The sequence below is a fragment of the Acipenser ruthenus genome, chromosome 20 (genome assembly GCF_902713425.1).
Source record: "Acipenser ruthenus chromosome 20, fAciRut3.2 maternal haplotype, whole genome shotgun sequence".
In the NCBI taxonomy this organism is placed as follows: domain Eukaryota; kingdom Metazoa; phylum Chordata; class Actinopteri; order Acipenseriformes; family Acipenseridae; genus Acipenser; species Acipenser ruthenus.
Genome location: NC_081208.1, coordinates 443,992 through 467,972, shown reverse-complemented (window position 1 = coordinate 467,972; position 23,981 = coordinate 443,992). Strand labels below are relative to the sequence as shown.

Here is a 23,981-nt window from a genome sequence, read left to right as displayed (position 1 = left end):
ACTGCTGGAATGGAAGAGTAACAGTTTTTTGAGAGACAGTTGCTGTTCTGATAAGAGTAGGTAGGCACTTTCTATATAAACTCTTTGATAATGGTTTACATATCAAGTTCATGTTATTACATACACACAGGCATTCCTGAATTAGCAGTACCCCACCTCACATCCCAGCCCATTCGCCCCTCTCTATACAGTTCTTCAATGCCAGTTCTTATGTGTATATATATATATATATACAGTATATATGTGTGTGTGTGTAACATTTCATTCAATGTACTTGCATTTCTATGATGTATCTCTTTCCAAAATAAATGCCAACCAAAACAAACTGTACAGCGCCTGGCAGAGATTCCAACCGAAACATTATTTTGTATTGAATTATGATGACTTCATCGTCATTTCATGGTACACTCCCCGTATTCCAGACAGGAAGTTGATGTCACACGTGGGCGAGCCGCAGAGGAAACAAAGAGGCGGGGTTAGAACAGAGGTACGTGTGACATCACCTTCCTCCCCTGCAAAGCAAGCTGGCATGCTGTTCTGTATGGGAACAGAGGAGAACTCATTCAATATGAGGAAAAGTGCATTTCAAGCCGATTGCAAGTGTAATAAAGCTACCATAGTCACTGTCAGGCTTTGTATCTGATGTACCTTCAGTGGCAGTGAGCTTTCAAAAATTACTTTTAGGGTTATACTTAATAATATAAAAAAATAAATTCATGTTGCAAAGATTTGTAAGTCCTACAAGCTTGGAAACCTGCTTCATAAGAGAAGGTTTTTTCTGTATTTTTTTGCCAGTTTTGTTTTTACATCTATTTTGAAAAAGGATACCATCTAGGAAAAAGTATAGAAGCCTTAGAAATCTCTAACCTCCAACCCTTGACCCCAGAGTGCTTATTGTGCATGTAACCCAGCAGGCGCCCCTCTCTGTGTCTCCACTGCCACACATGCAGCGCTCTGCATCCCTCTGGAGGCTTTGGGGTCTGGCACAAATTCCAACTGATGTCGTTTCAGACAGGCGAGGCGTGACTTTTTCAACTCTGGTGCTTTCGACTCCTCTGTCTTACTATATAATACAGTAACTGTACCGCAGACAGCAGGCGGAGCCACAGAAAGGCTACAGCTGAAAGTTTTTTAAAATTTTTTTTCTGGAATGTGGAAACCAAAGCAGGTGTTTAAGTAAGTTAGCATTCCACAGCCTCAATGAATAGAGCTGAAAACTAGCCTGAGAAACTGACGGTGAAAGTGGATTAAAAAAATCAATATTAAAGCAACGGAGATCACCCCTTTACCCACACCGCCCTCTTCTACGGGAGGACTGCACCCCAACATCTCCCAGCAGGATTAAGCCTGGTGGCTCCCCGTTATCCGAATCTGTGCAGGGTCAGAGTTTGAGTTTCCAAAGACTGCTATTTACAAACCATTGCAATTGAATATCATGACACCCCCTTTTGAGTATTGATTTGCATTTAAAAACCTTTTTTTTCTGTTGTTGTTTTGTTTATTTTTATACTTTTTTTGTTTCTTTCTTTACTTGTGCAGTATTCTACCTTTTAAGAGTTGTGACGAGAAGATATGAGAATGTGAGAGTTATATCTTATCTCTACCCTCTTGCGCTACGAGTTCACTGGCGTGAGTGAATGGTGTTTATGCTATAATATTTCTCATGATTATCTGCTATGAAAGGATTATAACTTAATTGTCTCGTTAAGCAATATAGCATTCACATTACTTGGCACCATTGGCAAAAAAGATTAAATTCTTGGTAGCCCAAAACAAAATGTAAACATAACCCTTTTTTTTCATTAAGATAATTAGCCTTCTTTTTTCCTAAGTCTAAATACAGTTGCTTTTTTTTTTTCTTTTTGCAATAAGGTCATGCGTTAGCAAAATGCTCTTTAAAAGAACATTTAAAATAAAATACTCTTATAGTGAAATAAATTATTTGTTTTTCATTTTACAGACCATAGCCACTAATGCTTTTTTTTGTTTGTTTGTTCATGTCTTAAATTTCATGCACATAACTCCTTTTTGTTCGGTATATTTACACTATGTACAATCAATACATCTATACTTCTTGGGCATTCAAACAAAACTATACAAATATTTTTTTTTGTCTCTTACCATGTTATTGACCCCTTTTCATGAATAAAATAATATATATTTGTTTTTTTTTTTTAAATACAATCCCCTATCTTATTTTTTTTTTCATATCCACGTCTCCCTTCTTTATATACAGACACCTTTCTGTAGCCAAAAATATGGACTCATCTGGCCAGCAGGGGGAGACACAGGGATCCAAAATGTGGACCCCATGAAGTCAAGGCAATGTATGTGATTATCCCTCCAGAAACCGTCATGGGTTTTGAAGTTCATTGAAAAAAACAAAAAATTACAACAAATAAATACATAAATAAATAAAAAAAAACATACACACCAAAAAAAAAACAAAAAAACGCTTCACTTCAGCTAAATATATATATCTATATCTATAGATATACTTCTTTTAAAAGGAAAGCTTAAAAAATGAAATAAGGCCAAAATTAAAAACAATAACAAGATTAATAATAGTATAAATGAAAGCGCTGGGTATGACTTGGGAGGGGTATAGGAACGTGGGTGACGCCACCATGTTAAAACAAACAACACAGAAATAAATAAATTAATACATCTGAAAGCATGCAAGAGACAAAATCTGCCCAAAACATGCAATTATTATATATATTTTTTTCTTCTTATTATTATTATTATTAATAGAATTAATTAGACAACACAGGACTCACAAAAGGCAGGCTAGCGGTAAAAGCTTAACGTAAAATAGCCATAAGAAAAAAAAAAAAAAAAAAAGAAAGATATCTTCTTGTAAATGGCATTCTCATTTCTGGGTTTGCCTGTAGGAGCCTGTCATTAAAACCCCACCCATTTCTGCTCAAGTCCTGCCTACATTCATAGTTAACCCCACCCCTTCTGCTTTGATTGACATGGACAAGGGCAGATTGGTATGTGTGTGTGTGTGCGTGGGCATGTGTGTGTGTGTGCGCGCGTGTGTAACTGGGTGTCTGTATTTTAACAATTTTTGGTTAAAGTTTAGTTTCTTTTGAAAATGTTGAATAAAAGCCACTTTTAAAACAATATTAAATAAATTTTAAAAAGAGCCAAGGTCCCAAAACATCTGCGTTAAGATTCGGTATTTGTTGCGTCCCGACCTTCGACCTTTTCTCTCCTTCCCAGGCGCTGTCACAGAACTCCTGTAAAGCTCCTCTGCTTTAGCTCCCAAAGTGCAAAAAAAACCAAAAAAACAAAAGAAAACAAAACAATTCGATCCCTTAAAAAAAAAAAAAAAAGTGCAAAAAAATGCGATGAAGATCAAACCCTTGATTTAAGTTTAAAACGTCACTGGACTCCTCGCCACTTTTCTCCCTCGAAAAGAAAACATGAAATAAAAAGTGTTGTTGTAGTATTAGTCTCACTGTACTGTATTCTTAGTTTGTTCATTTCTTTAAGTTTTTTTTTTGTTTTTTTTTTGTAAAATGTCTCTGGTATAAACAGAAAAAAAACAAAAAGTCTGAAAAGTGATGTCACATCGCTAGAGGGTGGGGCTGCAGGTCTTCAAGTTCCTTGGCCTTTTTCAATTCTTTCACTCTAGAAAACAAAAGGAAATGTTTCAAACAAGGAGAAACAAACAGACACCTGAGCTGAGAAAAACGTCGATTCATCCGGCGTCAAATACAGCCATGCTCTCCAGAACCATGTACACACAAACTCAGGGGTGCGCTGAGACTGGGGACTCGTCATTGCCTTTCAGAAGCATTCCCAACGGGCAGATGTTCCTGAAATCCGATTCAGCAGGTCCTGACTGCGCAAACTCAGTAACATGCCTGTAGCAATAACCAGGGCAGCTGTGAAAGCCAGGACTGGCTGCAGGGGCAGGCGGAGGGTTTCTGTGAACATGTTTATTAAACCCCCCCCCCCATTACACCTCTTCCATATTCTCGAGAGTGGATCAGAACACTAAAACAAAACAAGTTACAGACAGTCGCTGCTCGGTTCCTCACACACAAAAAAAAACCAAAAAAGAAACAAGCCAAGTGGAAAGTTCTGCTCCCAGTGACATCATCATTCTGAGCATGCCTAGAAGGTTCAAGCAAGTAATAAAACACACTCATGCACTGTGACAGTCTCAACTCGTGGAGCGGGCGGGGGGGGGGGGGGGGGTGAGGGAGTTTCAATCCATTTGCTTTTCTTTTTCATAAATAATAAAAAGGGGTGCTGTGTTAGTTTTCTTTCGCTGGGTCTTTCTCTTGTTCATTCGTGTCGCAGCTAGTGTTAGTTGGGACTGGTCCCTCGAGTCAGCTGCTGGTCGGTAATCAGCGATCCAGTTTGCAGACTTTCATGCAAGCAGGCACCAAGCAGCAGTTAAGAAATCAAATGCAGCGAGAGAAATATAAACAAAACAAGGAAGAGCTGCAAACGGAGTAGCAGAGGCCGCACTCACCCTTTTGTACAGTCTATGGTCCATCAGGGGGCTTCAGTGTGACAGCAAAACAACACCAGACATCTATTAGCACACACGAGGAACTCTGGGGCAGGGGGGGTAAGGTGGGGGGGGGGGGGGGGGGGGGGTCCCTATCAGGTGTACTTGTGATGTGATTCACCCCACCCTCTCCCAACCACCCCTCCCTCCACAAAGCAAAGGGGAGAAAGTGCCCCAGTAAACCGGTGATGCGTTCCTTATTTTGTGACAAAAGTTACATTGAGTTTTAAAAGACTGAAAGAAACTAAAAGCTATGAAACACATAAGAAACTAAGCCAGGCAGACACTGGAATTCAGGCTAGTGCCTTCGACAGTCATGCAGGGATCGGAGGCACCAGCCGCACTGTCTGTCTACTGGAAAACAAATCAATAAATAAACAAATGAATGAAGAAAGGGGCTGAATCCAAGGGCATGCATGACTTTCATGGCAGATTATTATTATTATTATTATTATTATTATTATTATTATTATTATTATTATTACGGTTCCGATTGTCAAGTCAGTGCAGAAAAGTACTACACCCTTTTTGAAGCGAGGGTCGCTATTTCAAACTCTTACTACAGGTGTGACTGCGGCATTTCCTGCACGCTAAACCTGGTTTACTTCCCCTCAATTCTCGGTGTTAAACGAGATGAATAAAGTAACACACTCCTGATAAAGACACTGCCTGACCCTGCCCTCGCTCAACCTGGGCTTTGTGATTCCTCACGGGGAGGGAGTGCGGGTAATGAACCCCTGGTGCCTGTAGGTGGCGCTGTAGGCCCTCACCTGTGGCGACAGCGGCGCAGGAACCTCATGATCTTGCGCGCAGCCTGGTCCTGCTTCTTGGTGAGCAGACTGCTTCTGGAACAAGGAGACGCTGTTAAAGACACCCGCACCCTCCCTGCACGCTCACTTAGTTTACATGCACAGGGTTCTTATTGTTCAGCTTCTAGAATGTAAAACCTGGACTGGCTCAACTGTGAAACTCCCAGTTCAATCCCGGAGCTCTGGGAGTCTCACTGTGACGCTCCCTGTTCAATCCCGGGGCTCTGGGAATCTTATTGTGAAGCTCCCAGTTCAATCCCGTTGCTCTGGGAGTCTCACTGTGATGCTCCCAGTTCAATCCTGGGGCTCTGGGAGTCTCACTGTGACGCTCCCAGTTCAATCCCGGTGCTTTGGGAGTCTCACTGTGACGCTCCCAGTGGTACTCTGGGTGTCTTAATATTATTATTATTATTATTATTATTATTATTATTATTATTATTAATAAGTCATCTATCCAAAGCGACTTGCAGAGACTAGGGGGTGAACTGTGCATCACTGGGGAGTGAACTGCTGCTGCAGAGTCGCTTCCACTAGGACCTTGTTTGTTTTACGTCTCATCCGAAGGATGAAGCACAAGGAGGTTAAGTGTCTCAGGGTCCCACGCAGCGAGTCAGTGGCTGAGCGGGGATCAGAGCCGGGGACCTCCTGGTATGAAGCCCCTTTCTGTAAGCACTGAAGCAGCGAGCCTACCTGAGGGCAGCGGCGGCAGCGGTGCGGTGGCAGGGCTGCAGTCTCCCGAACTCCTTGTAGCTGCGGTAGTATTGCTGGATGAGCACGGCCGCGCGCCGGCTCTGCTGGAACTTCTTCTGTTCGTGGTAACTGCGGAATTTACTCTGGATAAGGATGGCGGCCTGCGTCATCTTTTTATAAAGTGCATACTGGTGAGAGAGGGGAGACGCACACAGGGGATCAAACAGTGATAATAGTAATAATAATAATAATAATAATAATAATAGTGGGCATTGTTTGTGATTTGGAAGCACAGTGATATCAATATTAATATGACAGCTGCTGTTCAATGTGTATTACCTTCAAGGCTATCCATGTAAGCTTGTAATTGAAATAGAAAAGGAGATGAAGAGATTCACAACATACAGCAATATCACAAAAAGACAACAGGTCCTCCGAGCACGTGTAACAGGGCAGGGTCCGGGCTCGAACCGGCGACCACGCACACCTCGAGCGAGCCGCCCAACCGCTACGCAAAAGAGCCGGGCTCGTCTGCATTCGTGGGTACAGAGCTTTTAACAGGGGCGCAGAACCCTTCCCTGCAGAGCATCCATCACACAACACAAACACAGTACAAGCGAGACACAGAATGAATCTGCTGAGTTTATACAGGAAATCCACAACGCATATAATCCCACACTTCACAGTGCAGGCGTTAATTATCATCATCACGATCAGCAGCAGCAGCAGCAGCAGACCCCTTCCCCCCCCCACCTCCCTTGCAGCAGCTCAGACGTCATTCCTGATAGGTCAGTAAGGGGGGGTGCTGGCTGTGTTGGTGACATCACAGGCGCCTGAGCCTGTCTAACAGGTGTGTTTGTCCCTGCCTGCGGAGAGAGAGGTCTGTGCCCGGGACGGACTGGCGCTGGGAGTAAAGCCCCCCCCCCCCCCACCACCACCCCCGGGGGGGCCGTGCTAATTACCAGGAGCCAGATGGAGTTTTGCACTTGTCAGCATGGCGCCAGCTTTATTGTTTAAATAATGATGCCCTGACCTCCTTTAGCTTGAATTAACTCATTATAAATAGAATGATCCCTCAATAAATTCATGTTCCACGCTCATGAAGTTCATGTGCCACGCTACCCTGAGGAGCAGAGCTCCCCTTGTTTAGGTGTAGAATTGAAATCAACAGGTGGCCGGAGTTTGAGCAGTCAGGCCCCTGTTAAATGAGCTCTGAATGAACTGATCGCTGTTTAATAAGTCTCTCCTGTGTCTGCAGGTTGGGCGCAGGGCTGGTGTGAGCTTCTGTCCCGGTACGCCTCACGCAAACTTCCTGCTTACCTCTTTGTACTTCCTGTAGCAACGTTGAATGACAGCAGCCGCTACTTCCTGTTGCTCTCTTAACGGACGTCCCTAAAAGAAAAAAAAAAAAAGGCAAAACTGAAAATACTAAATAAAAAAATATATAGATATATAGATATTTATATATTTCACCTTGAAATGGTACAACTAATTAGCCTTGATAGTGATGAAGGGTGGCAGAGAAGCTGCAGTGAAAGGTAACCCACGTGCCCACCCACTTCTGCAGCTCTGCACAGCCCTAGGGTAATTACGATCAGAACAGATGCCATTAAAGAACAAACAGTTTGAAATGCCAGGTTCATTAAAGCCAGCGACGGGAGGCGGGCTCTTTAGGTTTTGTTTCGCAGTGGAAAGGCGCCTCTGTGTGTGTCGCTGGAGATGCAGGCTTGCTGAAGGCAGTCTGCTGTCGTACCGGTGGAGAGCCGGTGTGATGCTGTCTTGCTCAGCTTGTACTTCTGAACGGTGTCTTGTTTGCCTCATACTCGTGGAATGCAAAGCCTGGTTTTTAATGGACCGCGTTGCATGTAGGGCATCTCCACTGCTGTATCATGCAGCCTGGAGAGAACTGCAAAGCGAAGCTGAGCTGCTCAAACTGTACAAAGCGATATCTCTGATACAATCTACACAGCAAGGCAGGGCAGTATGGATTCAGTGTGGTACTGCCTCGTTTACCTTGTACTGGCAAGAGGCAGTGTGGTATAGTTTCTGAAGGCAGTGTGGTATAGTTTCTGAAGGCAGTGTGGTATAGTTTCTGAAGGCAGTGTGGTTTGGTTTCTGAAGGCAGTGTGGAATGGTTTCTGAAGGCAGTGTGGTATAGTTTCTGAAGGCAGTGTGGTTTGGTTTCTGAAGGCAGTGTGGTATAGTTTCTGAAGGCAGTGTGGTATAGTTTCTGAAGGCAGTGCTGTGTTGTTTCTGAAGGCAGTGTGGTATAGTTTCTGAAGGCAGTGTGGTATAGTTTCTGAAGGCAGTGTGGTATAGTTTCTGAAGGCAGTGTGGTATAGTTTCTGAAGGCAGTGCTGTGTTGTTTCTCTGTGTTACCTTGTACTTGCGGAAGGCTGTCTGCACCAGCCGCGCTGCCTCGTACAGCTCCCTCTGCTCGGGGTCGGACAGGGTGAGCTGAGCCAGCTCCCTCTCCACCTTGTTGTTGGAGGCGTTGAGGAACTCAGTCCAGTCTGCTGCCGAGGGCAGGGTGGGCTTGTCGAAGCCCCCCTCGCTGACCGGGGAGCTGGCTGGGCTCAGGCTGGGGTTCGAGGAAGGGGTCAGAGGCTCGCTGTACAGGGATCTGGAAGAGAGGGAGAAGCATGGTCACAAACTCACCCAGAACTTCAAAACGTTCTGTCACAATTCTAAGAACTATAAGTGAGTGAAGCAGACCAGCATTTCAGCTAGTGCCCCAGTACACTGATGAAGGCACTGTCTGATCGAGAAAGGTTTGCTTGCTTCACTTAGTTGCTTATACTGTAGTTTTACCTGAGCATTAAAAACTCACACTGCACATCTGCCCTATGCAAGAAAGAATACTGGTCTAAATGGTAGAAATGATACAATAAAAATATCAATAATCACATTCTGTGCATTGAAAACAGTAAGACAGCATGAAAGTTAATAAACATACTCGGGGAACCAAAAAAACATTCACCAAGTTTTGTGTCCGTGTGAGTTCATTTAAGACCTACAGCTGTGGCCAAATGTTTTGCATCACCCTATAGAATTAAATCATTTAGCTTCATAAAGTCGAATGAATTTCGAAATCTAATACTGTACTACTATTATGGCTTCCGGTAAACTCTTTGATTACACAACGTTAAATAAAAGATCTAAATGATGTCTCAATCACCGTAAGTGAATGACGCTGGGCAGCTGTTCCACGTCGGCCAGGTAACTGGCCAGCCAGCTCATGGTGTTGCTGACCCCTGCGCTGTCCACTCTCTCGGCCAGCGGTGTGGTCTCCACGGCAACAAAATTCTCCCGCTTGATCCGCTCCGGAGTGGCCTCGATGATCTGCTCGGCCAGCGTCATCATGTTGACCTGCACAGACAGACACACAGACAGAGAGAGAGTCAGACAGACAGAGAGTCATACACACAGAGAGACAGACAGAGAGTCAGACAGAGAGTCATACACACAGAGAGTCAGACACACAGAGAGACAGACAGAGAGTCATACACACAGAGAGTCATACACACAGAGTCAGACAGAGAGTCATACACACAGAGAGACAGACAGAGAGTCATACACACAGAGAGTCATACACACAGAGAGACAGACAGAGAGTCATACACACAGAGAGTCATACACACAGAGAGTCAGACAGAGAGTCATACACACAGAGAGACAGACAGAGAGTCATACACACAGAGAGTCATACACACAGAGAGTCAGACAGACAGAGTCATACACACAGAGAGACAGACAGAGAGTCATACACACAGAGAGTCAGACAGAGAGTCATACACACAGAGAGACAGACAGAGAGTCATACACACAGAGAGTCATACACACAGAGAGTCATACACACAGAGAGACAGACAGAGAGTCATACACACAGAGAGACAGACAGAGAGTCAGACAGAGAGTCAGACACACAGAGAGACAGACAGAGAGTCATACACACAGAGAGTCATACACACAGAGAGACAGACAGACAGAGAGTCAGACAGAGAGTCAGACACACAGAGAGACAGACAGAGAGTCATACACACAGAGAGACAGACAGAGAGTCATACACACAGAGAGTCAGACAGAGAGTCATACACACAGAGAGTCAGACAGACAGAGAGTCATACACACAGAGAGTCATACACACAGAGAGACAGACAGAGAGTCATACACACAGAGAGACAGACAGAGAGTCATACACACAGAGAGACAGACAGAGAGTCATACACACAGAGAGTCAGACAGAGAGTCATACACACAGAGAGTCAGACACACAGAGAGTCAGACAGAGAGTCATACACACAGAGAGTCATACACACAGAGAGTCATACACACAGAGAGTCAGACACACAGAGAGTCATACACACAGAGAGACAGACAGAGAGTCATACACACAGAGAGTCATACACACAGAGAGTCATACACACAGAGAGTCAGACACACAGAGAGTCAGACAGAGAGTCATACACACAGAGAGACAGACAGAGAGTCATACACACAGAGAGTCATACACACAGAGAGTCATACACACAGAGAGTCAGACACACAGAGAGTCAGACAGAGAGTCATACACACAGAGAGACAGACAGAGAGTCATACACACAGAGAGACAGACAGAGAGTCAGACACACAGAGAGTCAGACAGACAGAGAGTCATACACACAGAGAGACAGACAGAGAGTCATACACACAGAGAGTCAGACAGACAGAGAGTCATACACACAGAGAGTCAGACAGAGAGTCATACACACAGAGAGTCATACACACAGAGAGTCAGACACACAGAGAGTCAGACAGACAGAGAGTCATACACACAGAGAGACAGACAGAGAGTCATACACACAGAGAGACAGACAGAGAGTCATACACACAGAGAGTCAGACACACAGAGAGACAGACAGAGAGTCAGACACACAGAGAGACAGACAGAGAGTCATACACACAGAGAGTCAGACACACAGAGAGACAGACAGAGAGTCATACACACAGAGAGACAGACAGAGAGTCATACACACAGAGAGTCAGACACACAGAGAGTCAGACAGAGAGTCAGAGAATTTATCAGTTATGGGCTGGTAAAGCATAGGGAAGCATTGTAAAGCACAGAGAGGTCTGGTAAAGCATAGGGAAGCATTGTAAAACACATAGGAGGCTGTGTGGTCCAGTGGTTAAAGAAACAGGCTTGTAACCAGGAGGTCCCTGGTTCAAATCTCACGTCAGCCACTGACTCATTGTGTGACCCTGAGCAAGTCACTTAACCTCCTTGTGCTCCGTCTTTCGGGTGAGATGTAGTTGTAAGTGACTCTGCAGCTGATGCATAGTTCACACACCCTAGTCTCTGTAAGTCGCCTTGCATAAAGGTGTCTGCTAAATAAACTAATAATAATAAGATCGGGATGGTAAAGCATATTAAACACAATCACAGTAAACTATGGTAAATGCAGAGCATAACCGTGGAAAAAGCATAGGGAGGGGTGGGGAATAAACATCCAGCAAAATTACAGTGCAAATTTATTGTGATAAACTTTTAAAAAGAAAATGATCTGAACATGATAAATGATAGGATCCTGCTGGTGCACTGTGCTGCTGCAGCAGCAGATTAAACACTTGTGTCTCTTACTATCTCACAGGTCCCGCAGCAGCAATTTATATTGAAGGCAGGATATGATTGAGGATATCATATATTTACTGCACCCTGCACAAGTCAATACTCCAAATCCCGTTCCGTTAATAAATTGTTACGTTACTGCATTGCCACTCCTACAAACTACAGGCAGGGTAAACCAAGTCATGTTTCACTTGTAGTTTCTCTCCCTCTCTCCCTACTCAGTGACAGAGATAAATCGCTAGTGGCTCTGCCAGCTCTTCCTTGCCTCCGTGTGAATCAATAAATCTCCCTCTCTCTCTTTCTCTCTCAGAGTTCATTATCTTCTTATTTTAACAGTGAAGTCCCTTTGTCAGCGAGGGCCTGGGGTTCAGCAGCACAACCTGTAAGAGTTATTGGCGTTGATGGGGCTAATTTACCGTTCCACGTGAAACGAGTGAAGAAACAGCTGCTTGGGTCTGTGTGGATCGCTGCTCTCCACAGAGTCTTTAAGAAAAGCAGAGATCATCACAAACCCAGCAGCTGCTTCTGCACTCGTTGCACTGGGATGCTTGCATATGAAGCGCGCTATATAAATTAAATTAATGGTACAGTCAGGCCGATCAACACCAATGACCCTCCCCCGATTGTCAGACCGTGATTTCTGCGGTTCGTGCAGCACTATAGTTCAGCCCAGCCCAGCCCAGCCCAGCCCAGCCCAGCACCTGCAGGTCGTCCATGTGCGTCAGGCAGTCCTCGTTCTCCAGGTTCTCTCGATAGGACAGCAGCTCCGAGTCCACCATCTCCCTCTCCGACATCATCAGCACGTTGATCGGCTCTCGCTGACGCAGGCGGCCCACCAGCTTCTCACTCCCCAGACCGCTCCCTCCCCCCGCCCCTCCTCCTCCTCCTCCTCCTCCTCCCCCTCCCTTCCTCCCCGCTCCTCCGTGGCTGTAGAAGTCCTTGGAGCTCCAGGTCATGCCGCTGCTGCCGCTGCCGGAGTTGGTCGAGTTGTTGCCGTCACTGTGTCTGCGGAGCTGGTGCTGCTCCAGGCTCAGAGGCACGGACATGGCCTTGTCGGGCCGGGTCTGGAGCAGCTCAGGGTTGGGTTTGTGTTTCTTGGCTAGGGGGAGGTCACGCTGGCATTCGGTGCTGTAGTAGCTGGAAGGCTCGGACCTGGGTCTTCTTAAATCTGAAATGCATTAAATATACATATGTTTATATATATATATATATATAGAGAGAGAGAGAGAGAGAGAGAGAGAGAGAGAGATTTTACAAAAGTTCTCTTTGGTTAAAAAAACGAGAAACCACGGTTGGAAATGGGACTCCCCATTGCAAAGCAGTTTGATCCATTCCTGGTTTTTACTATCAGTTTAATATGACACACCTGAGCTTGTTACCTATACACTGAGGCTAATCAAGCTTGCAGTAAAACCTAGAATGGGTGAAACTGTTGTGCAACAGCAGTCTTATTTCCATCGCTGGAAACACAGCCGATGTTGAAGAAACCCCAGCAAGCTTGACTTCGTCACTGCAAGCCCTGCTGGACTGACCTGGGTTGGGATTGCTCATGCTCCCTTTCTGGGTCTCCGAGGCCGTGACGGCTCCAGCACCAGCGCTGCTCCACGACGACATCCAGCTCTCATCCGCAGCCTCCGAGCCGGGGGAGAAGTGCATCCTGGGAGAGAGAGGAGGGGGCAGTGGAGGGTTTAAAACTGTACCGTACCACAGCATTCTTCTTTATGTACAAGCGACCCAGGGTGCTTTCAAAAACATGCGTTTACTATAAAAATGGCTCTTAACAGCCCTTTTAAAAGTCCTTCAGGATATGGTACCTGGGGGCCGGGGGCAGGTGTGGGGTCTGTTGCTCGTCTCTCTGCAGCTGCTCCAGGCACTCAGCCAGCTTGGTGTGCCCGCGCGAGCGAGCGATGGACAGGGGCAGCCGTCCCAGCGAGTCCGGGATCGACAGGGCCCGTCGGTCCCACTTATACAGAACCACCGCTGCCTCCATGTGACCCAGAGCGCACGCCCACATCTGAAACAGCGAGAGTGAAACCGGTGAACCGCCCCACAGAATACATGAGAGGCTTGATCACTGCCAGGACTGGGTGCAGGGCTAGCGTGAGTTTCTAACCCTCCTCCTTTCTCTTGTTGCGGCGACGGAGAGTTTGGGGTATTCATATAGGTGATCTGCTCTTACCAGGGGAGTGCAGGAGAAGTGGTCCACATTCAAGGGGTCGACCTCCAGCTCCAGATCGATGCTGTCGGCGTGCTTTGTGCTGGGGGAGGAGGGGGGGGGGGAAACGAGAAGCACATCACACGTTACACAGTAGATTAACCCTCTCAGCTCTCTCCAACACAAAGTTTATCACGTTAGTGGCGCATGAGCCTCTTACCGCCACTTGATGAGTGTCTGGATGAGCGTGCCGTAGCCCTGCGCGGCCGCCAGGTGCAGCAGAGTCATGCCGCGGAAGGTCTTGGAGTGGATCAGGTGTTTGGATTTGGCCCAGCAAGTCCGGCCCATCATCTTCTCACACACCACCACCACTCGGCTCTCGAAGGAGGTGCCAGCCTGGCCAGGACCCGATACGCACTGCAACACAGAGCAACACCTTCATATATAGATAGATAGACAGATAGAAAGAGAGATAGAGAGAGAGAGTACAGAGAACAAGCAACACAGAGCAACACCTTCATATATAGATAGATAGATATAGATAGATAGATAGATAGATACATAGATAGATAGATAGATAGATAGATAGATAGATAGAGTACAGAGAACAAGCAACACAGAGCAACACCTTGATATATGGATTACAGAGTACTAGTTTATAGTGCAGTGGGAGTGGGGCAGCGTGTCGTACCTGTGCCTGGCTGGTGTTGCCCCCAGCGCCCCCTCCTCCTCCCCCGGCCGGACCTCCTGCCCCCTGCTGGTGAGGGCTGCTCATCTCAGCCATCCTGCGTTCCATTTGCTCAAGTCTTTCCAGAATCGACATCCTGAACTGGTTATCTGAAACACACACAGACACACAGACAGACACACAGACACAGTGTTAGCAGGAACCTATGGGATTTGGGAACAGTGGAGCTGCGTGAACCAATTACTCGATTACTGAGCTCTCCACGAGGGAGGGTTGTTCATTGGTACTGATTGGGGCTAAACTGCCATTCCGAGTGAAAACAAGCAAAGCAAACAGCTGCATGCATTCGTGTGGACTGCTGTTCTCTGCAGAGTCTGAGAGAAGCAGCTATCATTTCTTCACTTTAATTCTGAACCCCTGTCGTCGAGATGAGGTGAGGTTAAAAGCTCTAGAACCACACACGCAGTGCAGTCAGACCCGGCTCTTTTGCACAGCGGTTAAGGGTTCAGGCGCTCGCTAGCGGTGTGTGTGTGTGCGGTCGCCGGGTCACTCCCGGCCTCCACCCTGTTGCAGCCTTGGGAAATGTTACCACCTCAAAAGAAAGCTGTCATTTTCACCACAGAGGTATTTGGTTCACGGCACAAAGCAGAAGAGATCCAACTTGACATCATATAAATCAGTAAGCTAGAGAAGAATCCATGCAAATTTCATCAAGACCAACATTTACTGCAGCCATGGGGATTGCAAATCCTGAAATCCGCTGAAATCCACCTGACCACGTTCATCCTTGCTCTATTCAGCCGGGGGGGGGGGGGCTTTCTTACTTTATTATGAAGCTGTATTGCTTTATGATTAGCTCTGCCAGGGCACAACACAAGCAGACGGGCTCAGCAGTACTTTGATCAGTTAAAACAGATCCTGTCAGGTTAGGAATAACAGACGTGTGTTTTCTTGTGTTTGTTTAATCACTGGATACGAATACGACAGGCAAGTAATCAATTCCATTTACAGTATGTTTGAGAAAAAGGATGTTTTCTGTATAGTTTTTTTTTTTATTCTTTATTGTTCTCCATATAATAATGTACACTCCTTTGTGCTACTGTAGGTAGGTTTGGACCCCCCACCCCCCCCATACCCGCTACCACCATCACTGTGGCTACAAAAACAAAACTCAGAATTCCACACACACACACGAAAACAAAGACTAGCACAAAGACACGTTTAATCAGACACACAGAGGCAAGACTCCAAACACATACGCTTACACAGCCAGCACAGAAACAGATACAGACAGACTGACAGACAGACAGACTGCTGTCTGCTCAATACACACACACACACACACCCTTGCTGTGTTTCTCTGTTACACAAACACAGGGCCAGTCCGACGTTGCTGTCTGCCTCGTTGTTTTTTTCCTGTGGGGTGGTGGAGGAACACAAGCCTACTGCAGCAAGTCAGACTGCATCCCCCCATCTCCATTAGCTATTAGTCTGTTGCCGTAGCAACCTGCTCCTCAGTGGTATCCAGGCAACGGGAGTATGTGTGTGTGGGGAGGGGGGCTTTAGTGACAGCTGCTCAGATCTTACTGATGCACAGGGAAAGGCAAACAATAGAGAGACCGTGACAGAAGGGCAAATAGACATTTAATGTGTGTGATAAATGAGATGTGTGTTGGGAATGGGGCAGAGGAAGTTGAGTTTGAATTGCTGGACACTGCCCAGCCTGTGCTGTACATTAACCCTCTGTGCTGCTTTAGAGCAGTTTGATTGTATTGTATATAAACCCTCCGTGCTGCTTTAGAGCAGTCGGATTCCTTTAAGTGTTCCAGTCTGTTAAACCAGTTGAAAACCAGCATGGCCAGCTCTACCCAGTTTAAAACCACAGCTGGTCCTTGCTGAGGTTCCTAACACCCTATTGGGAAGCTCATCTAGACGTTTCTCAGTACAATCTGCACAGTCATTTTGCAGTGCCCCCCTCCCCCCCCCCCCCCCCCCCCCCCCATGCTTCTGCTATGCATTTAGTTTGCCCGGGTTTCCTATGTAATTTTTGTAATATGCTTTACCATACCTCTCAGTGCTTTACAACCCTTACATATGCTTTGCCATGCTTTCACTGTGCTTTATTACTATGGACAACTTTTATAAGGGAGTCGTACGCACAGGTTGTTGCTGTGAACACTTTAGGCCAGATTCTCAAAGCTATTTACCCTAAATTTTCATTAGCCCAATATTTTCAGAAAGAAAAAAAAAGCACACAATAAAATGAACTCGAATCAAACAACTCGGCCATTTCATTTAAAGTAGTTGTAAGTGTTTTGTTTTTTTTTCCCTACAGAAAAAGAAATAAGCTGATAGCGATTTGGATTAGCTTTCAGAATCAAGTCTCTTATGGTGAAAAAAAAAAACAACAAAAAAAAACCTCTTATTACATTTAGAACTTAAATTTAGCCCGGAAGCTTCTCGGTGCCTCTGAAAAGCAAACCAAGCCCAGGTATCGCAAATCTCCAGTAAGTGACTCTGTATTAGACGTGCCTTTGTGTCGGGGCGGTGCTGCGGTGTGCGAAGTTGCTGTAAGTGTGTCAGGGAGTGTGTGTGTGTGTGTGTGTGACAGAGGGAGAGGGAGAGGGTGCTGGGCACTAGCAGTGCTCTATTAGCAGCAGCAGCAGCGGCAGACCTGACATGTCTTTGTTCAGTCAATGCTGCAGTGTGCTGCAGTGCCGATGATGTCATCCCCACCTGCTGCTGCTCTCTCGCTCTCTCTCTCTCCTGCTCTCTCTCTCTCTCTCTCTCCCGCTCTGAATGCGGCGCACGTACACTGCAGAGAGAGAGGGGGACGGGGTGGGTGAGTGGGGCGGGGTAGAGCACAGCACTACACAATAACACTGTGACATCACATCTCTGGTTCGGGATTTTTATCGTTTAAATAATGAAGATTTGCAGTAAATAGCTTCGTGAATCCAACCCAATAACCTGTATAACAGATTCCAAACCTCCAGGTCGACTTTTTCTCTGATTGCATTTGGGTATAATCAGAAAAACTGTGGAGTGTATAGAGTTGTTTTTTTTTTACACATATTTGCAATGGGAAATGAGGACGCACTGTACGTATTCATGTGTGTGAGTGCCCTTGTGGCTCACTAGATGGGTCTGGATAGTAATCTTCTGTTCATTACTGTAGCCTAAAACACGGTTTCATTTAGATTAATCAGCCGGGGTGGGTGGAAATAAACAGTTCATTCTGATTGCTGTTTTGGCTCAGTGTTATTATTCATATTATTATTATTATTATTATTATTATTATTATTATTATTATTATTATTATTATTATTATTAATGTTAATAAGCCCCAGGTATACAATCACAGGCTATCAACGCAATCAATGACTCCCCACTTCACTCCTCGTTACCTGTGCAGCGACAGTGTCTGTGGATAGTCTGTCTACAAATGATGGAAGTATTTTACAGTGTTGTGTTTCATGCCGCTTAAACCTGGCTGCTCACTGACTCTTTTTTTTTTTTTAATTATTATTTTGAGACTGAAGCGGTTCACACAGGGATGTCAGTAAGACTCCCGTTGCATAGCAGTTTGATCCATTTCCGGTTTTCCTATGAGTTTAACAACTTACAGTAAATATATATTTTTTTTATTTTTTATATAAAAATGCTTAAAGGCTTATTTATCAAAAGAAAGTTACATTTTCTGTTTAATGGCTGGTGCTAATGTTTGCCGGATGGATAATTAGTGTTAATGATTGCATGCTGGCTCCCTGCGGCAGTGTCTAGGACTGACTGACAGCTGGTTTTCTGTGAATGGGAAGGCACTGTGTACAACAGGCTGTGGATCACAGCTAGGACCACACCGGAAGGATCTCAGTGAGCCAGAGACAGGGGTGTAAAGCTGATTTTGTGTATCGATTTGAAAGATACAATCCTTTGGGGTTTTCTTTTTGTGGTTTATAATAATAAGGTAATACGGTGTGTGTGGGATGTCTCTTATTGTTATCGTGCAGTTCAGGCTTTGGGTTCACACAGTCTGCTCAAACTGTGTGAATCGCTTTCTGTTCTAATAACAGACGCCTTACATAAGACATTAACTGGCTCTGCATCACAAAAAACAAAAGAGTGCACCCAGGAGATGACGCAGTGTGTTTTTTTTTTTGTTTTTTTTTTAACCTCGGGACTTGCGTCCTCTGAACACAGGATAATGATAATGAAATGCTCTGGAATTACATCTCAGTCCTAAAATTCTAGGTGATGCTACTGTACACTGCATCAGTGTGACTGCCTCGTAGCTTCAAAATAAACACTGGCTGCGAGCCAGAGACGCTGGCACTGGGGTGGGGAAGTCACTTCATTACCCCACGGTAAGAGAGAGCGGTGGAGTAATGAGGCAGCACCGGGCTCTTTAAGAGGAGCCGCGACTTGATGTTCTTCTTTATTTGTTTGCAGACGCCCTCCGTTTCAAAGCGGCCGCGCCTCTGCTTAACGGAGCTACTGAAGCCCCAACTAATACCTGCCAACGGTGTGGAGGGAGATGAACTCAGCCTCAAACAAACACCTGCTGATGGGAACCGCAGGGATGGGAATAAGACTCCTGCCGCATAGCAGCTTCACCCACTCCAGGTTTTACTATGAGCTTGATTAGCCAGTGTTTAGGTAACAAGCTAAGGTGTGTCTTATAAACGCAGTAAAACCAGGAATGGATCAAACCACTATGCAACGGGAGTCTTATTTCCATCCCTGCAATACTGCATTGTGTCATCCATAACCTCCTGCTGCTGCAGGTAGAAGCAAGAGGTTAGCTATTTAGTTCCCATTAGAGTGGTAAGTGCCGATAACTCACAGGTTAGCTTGTTTGTTTTGTGTGTGTGTGTGTGTTTACCATTTGGCATTGTTAAGCTGTCGGTGCGTTTTCTTTCTTTCTTCTCTCTGCTACAATACTACTTCACTTACAAGCTGTGAGCCAGCGCTCTGCCAGGTGTCAGTCCTGCTTAGCACTGGCTAACTGAGAGACTTTCACAGCATCTCCCTCTGGTACTGCAGAGTGACCTTACACTGCCAGCATGAGAAAATCTAACTACTGTCTCAACAGACCCACCTTGTGCCTACCCTCGGCCAGCAGGACAAAATACTGAAAAGCGCTGGGCAGCACTCCACTTTATAGTGTTTTTCATGCGCTTTTTTTTTTTTTTTTACCACTAGGACCTATTAAAAAAAACATTTTTTGATTTTGAAGTTGGTTTAATACAGGGTTGTATAACTATCTTGTTTTTTTTGTGTCAGCGGAAACCAACAGCAGTCAGAGATCAAACTTTATTTAATCCATCAGCTTCTTAAACAGTCTTTCAATAACTCATGAATTGAAAGCTTTGTGAACAGGACAGCGTTGTGACTTCTCTTCCTCTCAGTCACTGCGTACATGAAGCAGTTTAATGTCTAAAGCCCTATTCAGATCACACGCAAGCCGTTTTGGAGTTAGTTCTACTGTGTTGTATAAGACTCTCAGACGTTGTGTTAATTAAACTAGACTAGGGGAAAAGGGAATGGGGTCAGGTGAGGTTAACTTGAACGTATTGTGCCAGGGCAGGAAGGAAAGAGGCAATTAGGCAGCAGCAGGCTGAAAATGTGTTTGAAGTCGTGCCCTAATTAATAATATAAAAAAAAAAACAGAAACGCATCCAGCACTGATTTATAAATACCTTGCTGTGTTCATTTTAGCACTGAGACAGATATCATTTAACACCTTCTAGTCCAAATGCGTGTCATTGAATTCATGAAGTTTAATTTAGTACACTTCTGAATCATTTAACACCTGAAATGCCTGTTCTATAAATAGTTTAAAAAGAAATACATTTTCGACTAAGCACGCAAGATATGGAATTTCTTTTTACAAACCCTCCCAGATTATCAAGGAGTGAAAATAGCACTTTGTGATCCTGCACAGTTAGCCGTGTCCAGAGTATGAATACGGTGGGTTGCAACAGGCCGCATGCATTTCCAACATAATGCACATTATCTTTCTTTCAAAACCTCGCCTTGACAGACCGACATCAGGTGCAACCTGAAACCTTAAAACTAGCTTCAAGCTTCTCTGTCTGCTTCGATTACTCTGACATGAATGACTATCCGGGTTCTGGCTTCAGTCACGCTGCAGTGAGTCGGCATCTCAGCCCATTGACTTGAATGGAGAGGCGAGGGCTGGACGCAGACCGCAAACCCTCCGGTTCACACGGCTTAGCATTCAACTAACGAGCAAGCTCTGTGTTCCAGAGGTTAAGTACGGGTCATATGCTGATGGAAATATGATTAACTCCTCAGCCTCTCGGAAGAGATCCGTTGCAACACACACACACACGCACACACACACACACACACACACACACGACATTTTCATATTTGTCTGTAGTTCTGAGTACAAAATGATCCACACTTAAATAATGGTCAACCACAGCACGCGCACACACACACACACACACACACACACACACACACACACCATGTATGCTCTCTCTCTCACTCACTCACTCACATCCATCTCACGCTGCACATTGTAAGGATAAGAGGTCAACTATGGGATTGCATGTGTGGATGATGGAGTTTCGGGTTCAAGCCTGGCTCACGTAGTTAGAACTGAACGGAGTCTCATGGTTTACTTCTCAGTGCAGGGATGGGAATAAGACTCTCTGTTGCACAGCAGTTTCACCCATTCCAGGATTTACATGCAAGCTTGATCAGCCACTGTGCACAGGTAACAAGCTCAGGTGTGTCTTACTAAACTATGCAACGGGAGTCTTATTTCTTTGCAGAATTTGGCTCAAGAGTACCAGCCTGTCAGAACTCCAAGACTGACTTAGCGGCACAGGTGTTGGGGTAATTGTAAAGCTCTAAGTCAGCTGGCCCTTAGCTCTATATTACTAGAGTTATGACCTCATGTGTCTTCTCTAAACTAACCTCAATCAAGCAGAATTCCTGCAGTGTTAAGATGCTGTTACACTGAAACTCATCCACTGGGTTATATCTGTTAGACGCCTCCTAAAATGTATTTTGTTTTTGGTAATGCATTCAAATCTAATTTAAATTAAAAAAAAATTAAAAAAAATTATGCATCAAAGAGACTTCTTGCAAACAAACCGAAAGCAAGCCAGGCTTTCACGACATAACTGGAGAATTAACATTTCAACTTTATTGCCACTCATCAATTGCTGTTTCATTTAATTATGCATTTACGATGCTTAAGTCATTCGCTTTTTTAGGTTGTAACACAACTGCAAAAAAAAAAAAAGAAAGGTTTAAATAAATCAATGTTCCGAGCTGAACCGGGTGGCACGATTAATAACCTGTGATGTGATCACTTTAGCATTGAGAGAGGCATGGCGCTGTCCTAGGATCGATGGTGCTGAAACTAGCTGCACGCACACAACACTACAGACCACCGGCACCAGACTGAACACAACTCGTCGCCAGACACCAAGCTGCTGCAATTTACAACCCCCGAGTCAAACAAAGGAATCCCGAAACTACACAACATTATGTAACGTGTTACGCGCACAAGAGTCGTTTGGTAGCAGCGTTTATTGCAAGTATGCAACAGCCTTTGCGTGCATTATCAAACCACGACATAAAGTGATGCATAAACAGACTGTAAAAACAATTGTATTGACTATTGAGGTTTTTTTTTCCTAAATCACATATGCATGCATACACACTGCTCTGCGGATACGATGTATTCTGAATAACGTGTGTCGATAGCACCACAGTATACAGACAGCACATAGTATAAAATAATGAATGTACTGATTCAGAAAACATGCTCTACAGCATTAGGCACGTTTGCAGCCCGAAGTTAAAGAAGCAGGAAAAAGCGAAATAGATGCATGCAACAGAGTGGGGGTGACTTTAGCGTCTAACGTCAACAGCAAGGTTTGATTTTAATGTCCAGTTTGGCAGGCAACACTCGGTGCGATTAAGAGGTCCTTTCAAAATGTACCTGTGCACAGCGCTTTCTGTGCTATTCAAACCCGGCCCTCGCTATCGCAACAACTTGGCAAGCCTCCCTTTAAATGGACGGGGAGTAAAGAATACTCTAAGACTGTATGGCGGATTGTTCTGTGTATGGAAACCTGTTGTTTTTGCAAATTACAAACGGATGCACACTTCAGTAAAACCAAAAAAAAAAAAAAAAAAAAAAAAACTCTCATTGAAAATATTTATACGGATCACGCCTTACTCGACAAACTCACTAGTCCGGATTGATGGTAGGTACCTTTTTAATTATTTGTTCATTTGTTTGTTTGTTTGTTTTTAAAATTCTATTTTACTACCAAATATGGTTTTAGGATGATTATCAAATGCAGCGGGTTTAAATGATTTTTTTTTAAAAAATATAATATGAATAATCATAGTAATAAAAAGTACCTTGAAATGCCAAATCGGTAACAGAACAAAAATGATAGGCACAGCAGAAGCGCCGAACTCTGCAGAAGTACCGCTGCGTGTCAGGTGAGTGGTTTTTATTTAGACAACAACTTTAAAAACGCGGACACGAATACATACTGGAGTTCACAATACAACGACAGCTACAATTCTGTACTTACACAAAAAAAATAGCACAGTCGTTATGCATCAAATTAACTCCAAACTGCTCTTCAGACTTCAAAAATAAATTAAAAAAATAGGCGTGCGAGCCGCTGTTGCAACCCATACTACTACCGTACTACAGATAATTCCAGATCATGAAAATATACTTTTCGAATAGATTTACACATAGAAAAAAGACACCACAATACACACACACACACAAACACAGTACTGTACTGCAAAAAAGTGCTGAAAAACTACACAAAACAACAAGGCACAGCCACCGCGGCACAACACAGTTTGCTTTGGATTACCTGCTAGTTTACGCGTCTGCATGGCTACCTTGAGATGCACACTGAAGTAATACAATAAAAACGTGGCTGTAACTTTGTTATCATCATTATCATTATCCTTATTATTCGCACTGTAGAGCGCTGTATATAATACAACACCACCACGAGACACAGTTATAACGTAAATCTAACCTTCTATTTCATTTTCCATTCACAGAGTCCCGCTTTAGCAAACTGTCTCCCCTTTTCTTTGGGTAAGAAGCGAGAAAGGCATTCCTCGGTATACTCGCTGTTCTTTCTCTCTTTCTCTCTCTTTCTCTCCTTTGATTTTTTTGTTGTTTGAAAAAAAAAAAAAAAATTTCCCCCCCCTCTCTCGTTTGTGTGTTTGAAGAAGCCGCTTTACTTAACGGAAGCTAACAACAATAGAACAAAGTGGAGGGAGAGAGGGAGAGAGGAGAGGAGGCGAGGACCCCCCCCCCCATATCCCTCCTCTCCTCTCCTCTCCTCTCCTCTCCCTCCCTCCCTCCATCCTTTCCCTCCCCCAGCGCGCCACCACACTCTGCCCCTTTCGAGCCTGCAGTAAAAAAAAAAAAGATTCAGCACGAGCAGGCGTTCGTGCGCACGTGCCGC

At 44.7% G+C, this 23,981-nt stretch overlaps 1 protein-coding gene across 1 annotated transcript; it reads right to left on the bottom strand.

The window, feature by feature from the left end:
• Positions 1-1,938: 1,938 nt before the first annotated feature.
• On the bottom strand, positions 1,939-23,771 carry LOC131698805 (calmodulin-binding transcription activator 1-like). Its single transcript, XM_058992972.1, has 15 exons — positions 23,544-23,771; positions 14,485-14,630; positions 14,014-14,210; positions 13,818-13,896; positions 13,453-13,652; positions 13,171-13,295; positions 12,340-12,806; positions 9,209-9,399; positions 8,410-8,653; positions 7,351-7,422; positions 6,370-6,390; positions 6,031-6,218; positions 5,302-5,376; positions 4,493-4,523; positions 1,939-3,639 (listed from the first exon to the last, which is right to left on the bottom strand). Exons 1-15 carry the CDS (start codon positions 23,560-23,562, stop codon positions 3,607-3,609), a joined length of 2,088 nt encoding a protein of 695 aa, XP_058848955.1. The 5' UTR covers positions 23,563-23,771; the 3' UTR covers positions 1,939-3,606.
• Positions 23,772-23,981: the final 210 nt, after the last annotated feature.